Genomic DNA, 10,411 nt, shown 5'->3' on the forward strand with positions numbered 1-10,411 from the left:
GCGGGTACCGGTTGTGCTCTTCTCTGAGGCGCTCGGGGCTTTACTTCAGGGGGAAGCGGGATGGCGGAGGGCGAGCAGAAGTCTGAGGAGAGCGATGAGGAGGAGCTGCCTACTTTATCCTCCCTGCTACAGCCGCCGCCACTGCTCGGCGCGTTGGGCCGCTGGCGGTCCTCATCTTCCGCCACCAAACCGGGGAGGGCGGCAGGGGTGGTTGTGGTGGTGAGCAGTGGGAGCGAAGAGGAGGAGGAGAGGGAGGAGGATGAGGAAGAGGTGATTGAGGTCGTCCCTCTGCCTGAGAGGATCAAGAGGAGGGTGGAAGCAAAGAGGGACACGGCTTTTGAGCCTCTCCAGCCGGGCGGTGGGGATGTAGCAGGGGGAGCTGGCCTTTGTGCTGGCGGTGACCTGCTGGCACCTGGCAGTGGGGGGCCGCAGGAAGCCCTGCTGTCGTCTAGAGAAGCGGCTTGGGGGAGGCCCAAAATGATACAGGCGGTGCTGAGAGGCCCTCCTTGCGCCTGCTGCCAGCCCCTCAGTCTGACTCCGCAGACCAGCCTAATAGGCCCCTGGGAAGCAGAGTAAGCCCAGAAACATCTCACCCTCCCAAGAAGCTAAAATATAGTCAGAAGGAAAGGGAGGCAATCTGCCAGGCTGCATGGCAGAGGAGGAAGGAGCGAGAAGCACAGAGGAAGCAGCAGGAGCAGGAAAAAGAGAGGAAGAAGGCCCTTGCCAAGATGCTGAAAGCTCAGCGACCAGGGGAGTGCCAGAAATACATAACAGCGGTGCTAGATCCAGGTACTTGTCCTCACAGCCTGCATCTGCCTTGTATTGGCTGTTGTCTGCTCTCTGTGGAGGCCTGACCCACGCACCGATTTCAGTTCTTTTGCAGGTAGAAGGTGGTGGACACATCCTTAGTGCTCTGCAGGCTGCAAATTATTCCTGTGTGGTTGAGAATCAGGCTATTCCATGCAGCATCACCTGGAGGAGAAAGACTGTGTCATCTCAGGTGTGCAAGCAAAATCTCGATGTTCTTGCCCTTCCTCTGTTATTTACACGCATTAGTAATCGTATTTAGCAACCCAAGTAAACACCCTCAAATGTTCTCCCTGCCTCAGGGGTCTGAGTGGGAGCACCAGTTTGAGTGCATTATAAACAGACTGTTGGTCTGGCTGTTTGTTTTCATATCTGAGCAGATGGAAGGAGGAGATGAATGGACAGAAGAACCAAATGTCCTGGTTCTGCTTCGCTTGGAGGAGTTTTTGTCCATGGTTCACAACTACAAACAAGTGAGAGTGCTTATGACTTTTGTCCTCTCGAACATGCCTTGCTGTAAGCGTGGTGTTTGTCATCCCTCTTCACGGCAGGAAGGTTTTGATGTGGGATGGAGCCATGGTTTCAGTAAACCAGAGATCTGGTTTTAGAAGCCACTATTGGATCAAAAACACTAGGGTTGTATAATGCAAAGTTCTGACAAGCTTTCCTAGTTAGAATTTTTCACAGATTTTTGAAGAGGTAACGTTGTCAGATCAAGTGGGATTATTTTTTTATTTCTTTTTTGCCATAATTTATACTGGATCAAGTATTGCCTGCTTGCCCATGAAGAGCAGTGTGTTTTTCATCTGCAGACCCAGTTGTAGAATCACAGCCATAGGTTGCTGGGCTTGCATGTGTATCTTAGAATGATTTAACTTCTTTTTTCTGTTGATCTTTGCAGGAGGCTCAGGGGTGCACAGAAGGACAGAAGGAGACCCTACAGAGCTATGTAGCTCATGTGATGGAGAAAATGCCTGGAAAAATTCTGGCACTGGCAGTAGTCGAAGTAGAAAATTATTTCAGGTTAAACTTTTTTCCCTCCAAATGTTTCTGCGTTGTCTCTGGCCTTGAAAAATGCCATAGGTGTTTACATTAATTCATTCTAGCAAAGACTGGAGCATAAGAAGTATTCCCACCCAGAACTGCTCCGCTGTTTGTTATATAGAAACAGAAGCAAGGTCCATCCAGCCTGTCACCACAGTGACCAATGGGAAATACCTGGGGAAGAGCATGAACTCCCAGTATTACTTTACTCTCCTTAGGTCTCTTGGAGTTCAGTCAAAAAAGAGAATGCGACACCCAGCAGGGAGTGGAAACCAAGCGAAGGAACAGGGAAAATGGAGAAAACAGGAAGTTAAGGATTCTGGGCTGGGGATAACCAGAATGGATGTGGAAGAAGTGAGTACCTTTAAAACAGGCATGCAGCCATCATCTCTTGTTGTCTGCCATTTTTTTGAACATTTGACCCAATCACACACTTTCTTGGATGGAGGCATTCAGCCTTCATTAGTACATGTATCTGTGGACAGAGCTCTTTGGGTTCAGTTCCCCACTGCTTGGGTACGTACCTGCTCTCCCACAAACTGACGTATCTCGTTCACCTTGATTCTGACATCAGTCCCAGTTAGCATCTCTCGCCCTTTGTGGCCTGCTGGCAAAGCGCATCAGTGTGTGTAATGAGAGCCTGCCACTGAGGAGCTACAGCAGCTGAAATGGTGCCAAACTGATATTAACCAGCAGGAGACAGCCTGCCCTTAAATACTTCAGTGCCTGAAATAAACTGCTCCCAAAATGGGGAGAGAGTGGATGTTCTTGTCCTATAGCAAGATGCCGTGACCCTTTTAGTTTCAGACAATAGTGGGGTTTGATGTGACAAGATTAATTATTCCATTTGTTGTTTCTAATGATGTTTACAGGCCTTGGTGGATCTGCAGCTGGACAAACAAGTCCAAGTCAGCTTTTTTGAGAGCTGGGAGGAGTTTGGAGAATTTGCCATGATGTTCACAAAAGCTGTAGCTGAAGCACCGTTCAAGTGAGTAAGCAGATGAGGTTTGGTCATATCTTTGGAGAGGCTGCACTTTCAGAGTTACCGGGAGGGAATAGCAGGTACATGGCTGCACTTCAGTACAACATCAAGCAAAGGTCTTGTTCTCAGTCTGATTTTAGGAGTGGGAAGGGAATGAAAATAGGGCTAGGCTCTTACTGCACCAGCTTTTCTTCTTCAGTATGTAACCAAGAGAGGCGTTACTGAGAATGAACCGTTTAGCTGTTTCCATTGATAAGGAAGGACAGCAGCATGTTGCACAGCGATAGCTAAGAAAGTCATCTTGTGCAGTCTCACACAATCCTAGCATTCCTATCACAGCATCTGCTGTATTTTACCTCTCAGACATGAGAAGAGATGAGATGTTGTTAAAAATGACATGGAAAAGTGTTTTATCATGGTTGATAGTCAGAAAGCAAATTCTTGTTTACCACTTTGTATGCGTGTTGGCTTGTGTCAGGATTGCTCCCCAGTACAGGATTGTTTCTTTTTCAGTAGGAAACCTGACTCTTAAACAAAGAAATTGGTAATGCATGTAAAGAAAGTATGGTCAAATTTTTGGCATTTACTTTGATGCCAGTGGTGTCTATAACAGCACAGAGTGAGAAATGGCTCTTTGTCTCTGGCTGTGTGACAACAGATGCAGGAATAGGATTTTCTTCATAGCTTCCTTGTCTCATTTGCTTTGTTCTCCCTAGGCGAGAGCGAGAGAAGACGGGGTTCTCTTTCTACTTGGAGAAGGGGTGGTGTGGAGGGGTGAAGGTGGATCATTCCGGAAAGGGGCTTTTGGAAGTTTGGAAGAGGCAGATACAACAATTTAACCGGGTCAGCCTCGAGATGGCTGAGGCTATTGTGTCTGCCTACCCTTCTCCGCAGCTTCTGAACCAGGTGAGGGTGCCTCAGGAATACCGCATACTGCATGCAGACAGACAGCTAAGGTAAGGAGTGGAAGAAATCATTCAATTGGTATTAAATTTGACACAATGATTCTGTATGAGCTGTTGGTAAGGCAGTGAAGGAACCGATTCCTTGGCACCCATTGCTTTGGCTTTACAGAGCCGACTACTGAGGGAGCAGTGTTGGTTCTGCATCAGCCAGTAAGCTCACAAATGAGGTCTGGGGAGAGGCCAGGTGAAAAATGAGCGCACATTGTGAAAGGGCAGAGCAGTCACAGGTGCATAGCTTTGATTATTTTTTTTGAGCAATGGATGCAAATGAATGATACCGTTGTTCCTTTGTGTTGCTTTTAGGCCTACAGCCGATGCTCCTCGGAGCAGGAGCGGACAAACATGCTGGCTGATATCCCTGTGCACCGTGGTGACGGCGTGACAGCCACCTCCCGGCGGATCGGACCAGAACTCTCCCGACGAATCTATCTGCAGATGACTTCCCCCGATCCTGATCTCTATTTGGATTCCACTGGGTAGCCCCAGGGAATGAGGATTTTACTGTTTGTCTGGTTTAAATATTCAGCTTCCTTATGGGAAGAAGTGCTTAGATAATAAATAGAGTCATTGATCCTAGTTTAAAGACTTAAAATGCATTTAGACTTTATTGTAGCAGGAGAAGGTTGGATAAAATTGCTGAATGGCTGGAGTTTACACAAGAAAGATGGTGAACATCTTCCATAAGAGCATGAGTTGGACACAGCTTATAGTACTGATAGTTCCTTTTATTTGTCTTCCTAGAAAATAAATAGTTTTGAATAATAATAATCTTTGCTTCTTAACGTGCTGTCTTGAACAGAGACAGGTACGTCATCTGTTGAAAGGAATACTTTCTACTGCTATCCTGAACTGCAAGTAGTTATCTTCTCTTGCCAGCATAAAAAATCCTCATGCTAAAGCAACATGGTGCTGCCCCCCCAGCACCTGCTCTAGTGAGGTGGAAGAACTTTACCTCACAAAATAGACTCTCAGTTTTCCGCTGTGGCAGATGGGAATGAGTAAGACTAATTTTCAGATATAAATTTAGACTGCCCTGATTCAGTCTTCAGACGGTTTAATCTATAGAGGGTCTTGAAATCTGATTATATGCACTGGAATTATGAGGTCTAACCAGTTGGCAGAAAAAGCTTTCTTTTAATTAGATTGGGGAACATGCCCGCCTGTCCACGCCGCCATTAGCACTTGCGTGCGCACAAGGACGGTTGAGGTCTTTGGCGATGGCAGCACTTACCGAGATGAGTGCTGAGAGTGAATTAAACTGCATGCAATGTGTGGAAGTTACCCTTTGGAACCGTGCTGCCTCGAATGAAAAAATACCCACCCGCGATGCTAGCTTCAGGCATCCAGCAGGAGCCCTTGCCTGGCCAGTAGCGCGCTTCTGACCTGAATTGATAAATCTTATTAGCCTGGTGTTTGAGAACTTAAGCAGCACTCTCCTAGATGGCAAAGCAGCAGATTGCTGCCAGACACTGGCAGGAATGTGTGTAGAGAGGAATCGTTGCTTTGCATGTTGTCTGCTGTTTTTTTCTGAACATATCTGGATAGTAAGCAAGGACCTTTTAAAGAATGTGATGAGTTAGATCTCAAAAGCAAAGCCTAAAGCTGTTTCAACGAAGCTTAGAAAACATAAGTACTGCTAAGCCAGAGACAGGCACCCTTTCTTTCCTTTTATCTGATACTGGTGCTGTTGCTTTTTTCTGTGTAAGACTCGGGAACCAGTCTTAGCATTAGGTTACAAAAGGATGACGGCTTACTGCTTCGATGATGACCTTGCTGTGAAATACTACAGATTATTTCCTCGAGGCACTGCTCTTATCAGCAATAATCCCAGGTATTAGAAGAGGGGGAGCAATTCTGGTGACTAATGTAGGATGTCTCAGCGGAGTCTGTGGCAAGGATATTCTCTGAAATCTGCACTTAACAACATTATGTGTACACTTTGTTTTAGTACTCACAAAGCCCTTAAGGATATGACAAACTTGTGTTTGGTTTTCTCCATCAGGAAATTATAAATAATTCATAGGCCTCTGCACAGGCGAGTTTTCTTTAGTCACAAACCTCCAAACCACCCAGCCTTCCCACCAGCCCCAAGGCGAAGAAGTCCCTTTCTGCCCGCCCGCCCCAGCCTGTGACGCTGCCACAGTGCCACCCAGTGCTGCCTGCCTCTGCTGCAGCCTGCAACAGGACCCCTGTCCGTGGGGCTCTCTGTCCGTGGGGCTCTCTGTCCGTGGGGCTCTCTGTCCGTGGGGCTTGGACACCCCCCTCTTGCAGACACAAAACCAGCCTGCAGCCTAGCCAGAAGCCCTTCCTAACCTGTAGCCGCTTGGTTGGCACAAGCAGGTTGAAATAAAGGTGGGCAGAAATCATTATTGTACGTGCTCAGAAATAATTTTTGGCAGTTTCTAAAAGACCCAATTAAAATTAAAACTGCATTAGCAACATAAACATCCAGTTCAGACAAATTGCTGCGAAAACTGTTGTATTGAAAATTTTCAGCTCCTTTCAATAGTACATCAGCTTCTTCGCTCCAACATACGGATGCACAGCCATCCTACACACTGGTAATTGGTCCTGGAGTAGGCCTTAATATATTATTCCCATACAGCCATATTGCCAATTTTAGCATGAATAGAAATGAGAGCAAGGAATGGATATGTATTAAAAACCTTCTACCTCCAGGATACAGCTATAGGTACCTAGACAACACCAAGGGCTGGTTTTTTCCACTCCTATAGATTGGCAGCTTTCTGTATCTCACAATCTAGGTAAACATCCCTTGGAGGTCAGAGGCGTTAAAGAGTTTAGGTTAACGTGGGCAAATTATGGGAGTTACAGGCCAACTACGAAACATGCACAGCAAAGACGATCAGAACGATAACTCTGCTCTGTGTGGAGTGGAACAGCAAACCAATGCTGACTGATTAAAAGCAGTTTCATCAGAACACAATTCCATAGGAATTCTGGCTGCGGAGATGGTGGAGGGAGATGCTGACGAAGCAAGTGCCCGTCCGGGACAATCACTGCTGCGAGTTCTGTTGTAGCATATTTTGCAGGGTTTTGTGGTTTTGCAGAGCAGCCACCACGTCCTCGTAGAGAGTGTTGACACTGATGCACAGAGGTTGACGTTGCAGCTCCGTCAGCTTGCAGGCGGCCAGAGCACAGAGGACGCACAGCAGCGCAAAGAGCAGGACCCTCAGCACCGACCGTGACCAGGAGTGCTTGTGCCGGGGCGGCTGAGGAGGACGAGAACTGGAAGCGGGCTCTGTAATGAGAACATTTACAAGACAGAGGACGTGAGGAATTAATCAAATATCTTTAACAGTCTACATTCAGAACCAAGCTGTTCAGGTAAGATACTGTAGCCTGTGCTGCAGTGGTCTTTTGTCATGAATTTTCATCACTTCACTCTGATTAATATGTAGCTGTGCATGATCTAACTGTTGAGGATGAAAATTTTCAGATTTAGTTTCATGGGCAGCGGTGAAGGGGGTGTAAAGCACCTCTGTGTTGCTCAAGATCTTGTTTGGCACATATAGTTCAGTATAGTCAGACAGAAATGAGTGGAGGAAAGTTCTCCTTAGGAACAGCTGAAGGACTTTCGGAATCTTGTAGCTCAGCAGTTTGTTGGGAACACAGATGAAGGGGAAGAGGGCACAGTAGAGCTTATTGCCAGTCCTACAGGTTCCCCCCGCCCCCCATCCCCGACTCCCACCATCTCCCAGTACCTGGGCTGCACAAAAGCAAATCTGGCAGCATCAAAATCTGATGAAGATGAAATCTGATGCAATCCCACCCAAAACGGATACTACTTACTTCGAGTCTGCACGGTTTCTTTTTTAGTTTTCTTTTCCACCTCCTGTTTTGCAGCTTTCTGAGCATCATACTCCCGTCTTCTGCGTTCCTTTTCTTCTGCCTTCTCTCGCTTCCTCAGTTCCCTCTCTTGAGCCTCCTTTGCTCGCTGTTCTGCTTCACGCTTCTTCTCCATTTCTGAGGATTAACAGGAAGTTTTTTCCTTTTATGTAAAGGGTTGTCATTGCCTGCTTCCTTATTACCTGCTTATCTGCTCCCAACTGGAATGCGGAAACCAATCAAATAACTATCCTCTTTTTTTATCCCTGGTTCGTTGTTTGGGTTTTTTTTTAATATTGCATACCATGCATTTTGCTCCCTCAGAATTAGGCTTCCCCTAAAATAAATCCTGTGCTCTTCTCTCCTATTTGTCATAGGTAACTTATAGCAAATACCATCCAGAGATCTAAGTATTATTCAGGGAAGAAATCGCAGTTACCCCCCACTATCTTTCTCCCTCCATTCCTTCTACTGTACTACTCCCTGAGTCCTCAGGATTTCTATAGTTATGAGTATTTGTTAAATGGCAGTCAGTAAGTTTAGGCGTGTAAGAGAGATCAAGAACAGTCCTCAGCAGACAGCATGTGAGGGCTCTTTGTGCTTACCTCGCTCTGCTTGCAGCTTCCGTTGCCGTTGTCGATCCTGCTCGGACTGGATCGCTTTCATGTGCTGCAGCACCTTCAAGGTCCAAGAAAACAACCTGAGGTCTCTGCAGAAGGCTTGCTGCACAGTCAGTTCAAATCAGAACAGCTGGAGCATAGCTGAGGACAGTCAGCTGGGGCTGACCACCGACCCTGACCTACCCCTACAGGTATGGCTCTGAAGAGAAAGAGAGCTCCCATCTTCCCACACGAATCTTTGCAGTTAAGAAACAGATCTTTCCATTAAAAACCAAACGTGGAAAACTGGTGCCAGCTGGTCGCTGAACACTTCTATTTATGTAAGCCTATAGTTTGCCAGAACTTTTCCAGAAGTGTTTGTACTCTGGACTATAAGCCTAGACATGGATTATCTTGTCTGTTTATGCCTCCACTTTCTTGGCAACCAGCATTTAGTCTCTCTTAACTCCACTAACGGAAGAGAATCCTACTCGGACCAGCATTTGCTTTCTACAGGCACAGAAGCAGTGAAGTCAGCGCTGTGAACCTGCACCTCACTGGCTGAAGAAACTTCAAGCTGCTGCAGCAGCCACCCAGCTTACTAAGCAAAAAGAAGAACCACCGCTGACAAAGCCAAGTAAGGACAAAAAGAATAAAACCAGATTCCCTTACCTTGACAGCAGCCTGTTTACACTGCTTCTCATCCAGACAGTCTCCTGCTACTTTAGCCAGGACAGGATCCAGGGGATTGTCCTTCAGATCCAGCCACTTCAGGTTCTGCAGAAAGGAACAATACAGGGGAGGCTGTAAGAGCACAGTAGTATTGCGATTATTTAAGAGATCCAAAGCAGAAGCAAAGAACTACTTCATTTTCACATGAATGGAACAGGTATGGAACTCAAGCAGAGAGCTTGAGCAGAGATGTTTTCAATGGATGCGAGATAATTTCCACAGAGCTGCGGTGCAGAGCCAGCTGAATTTTGGAATGGGTAGTCAGCAGGATGGATGCTTTACCAGAGAAATCAACTTGAGAAGGATCACAAGACCCTGGGCTGCATCCCAAAGCTTTACGTAACTGCCCAGCAAACAGTTTTACCTTGAGCTGTGCGAAGCTGACTGGCAGGGTGACTAAACGGTTGTTCAGAAGGTCCAGGTGCTGCAGATTGACCAGGCGGCCAAAGTCCAGGGGCAGCTGTTGAAGTCGATTTTTACTCAAATCCAGTTTCACCAGATGCATCAAACTGCAGAAGTCTGACTAAAACCCAAACATAAACAAAACCCACAGAAAGCTCATCAGTACGGTTACGGAGGAACCTCAGCAGGGAGTACGTGGAGATAGCCTGCACCTTACATAAGCCACAAGTCTTTAACTTCCTACAGAGCTGTGATGGAGGAAAATCACTCTCTTCCTTTGCCTTGGAAGATGGAGGTGGAAAACAGTGGGACAGATAAGACAGACAGACAGACAAGGTGATGTATGGCAATACAACAGAAACAAACCCCGGTCTCCACTGCTGATGAAACTGGACTGTATTCACGTGGGGATCCTCTGGCAGGAGGATACTGCAATCCCCACGCAGTGCAACCCTTTTCTCTCTTGTGCCTCAGCCAAAACCAGCACTGACGTGTGACTGACAGCAGAGTCATTCAGCCACCCCAGGATGAGCAAGGTGCCAGTTTCCAAACCTCCTGGTGAACCTTTACTGAAGCACTAGCTATCTAGTCTAAATATTTCCCAGCAGACTCATCTCCACAAAGGCTCTCTTAGCACCTTACCGGCAAGGAAATGAGGTTGTTACAGGACAAATCCAATACAGTAGCTTTTGGAAGAGCAGCCTGAAAGAGAAACAAAGCACTAAATCAGCATCGAGGTACACCCCTGCCCTTCTGACACCTGCCAGTTTGGCTTCAGCCTCTGCAGTTTCTCCCGTGTCAGTCTGTCTGTCCGGGGGGATGCGAGGTCACGCCATATCTTGACGGATTTCTGGGTCTAAAGGCAGTACTTATCCTCAAATAGACGCGAACAGCGGCAGCTGCTCGGCCAACAGGACGGGAAACCCTCCTCTCCGCCGTCTTAAATACCTGCAGGCCAGGTCACAAACACCTCCAGCACATCTGGCTCCCCTGCACACATCTGGCTCCCCTCCGCAGCTCCTTCCCCGGGG

General features: G+C 47.1%; 2 protein-coding genes across 2 annotated transcripts; one reads left to right on the forward strand and one right to left on the reverse strand.

Annotated features, from left to right (window-relative positions):
* Nucleotides 1-60: 60 nt before the first annotated feature.
* EME1 (essential meiotic structure-specific endonuclease 1) lies at nt 61-4,278 on the forward strand. Its single transcript, XM_009706256.1, has 9 exons — nt 61-358; nt 544-789; nt 873-1,000; nt 1,188-1,280; nt 1,709-1,830; nt 2,070-2,205; nt 2,724-2,839; nt 3,550-3,739; nt 4,102-4,278. The coding sequence occupies exons 1-9, from the start codon at nt 61-63 to the stop codon at nt 4,276-4,278; spliced, it is 1,506 nt and encodes a 501-aa protein (XP_009704558.1).
* Nucleotides 4,279-6,577: 2,299 nt separating this feature from the next.
* On the reverse strand, nt 6,578-10,082 carry LRRC59 (leucine rich repeat containing 59; the record flags this gene model as incomplete). The annotated part of the gene is made up of 6 exons (XM_009706257.1): nt 6,578-7,060; nt 7,612-7,785; nt 8,253-8,325; nt 8,919-9,023; nt 9,343-9,501; nt 10,023-10,082. Coding segments are annotated over 6 exons (816 nt in total), but the record flags the coding sequence as incomplete, so codon positions are not given.
* Between the last annotated feature and the right edge of the window lie 329 nt (nt 10,083-10,411).

This window comes from Cariama cristata, unplaced genomic scaffold, assembly GCF_000690535.1.
Source record: "Cariama cristata isolate BGI_N322 unplaced genomic scaffold, ASM69053v1 scaffold32508, whole genome shotgun sequence".
In the NCBI taxonomy this organism is placed as follows: Eukaryota; Metazoa; Chordata; class Aves; order Cariamiformes; family Cariamidae; genus Cariama; species Cariama cristata.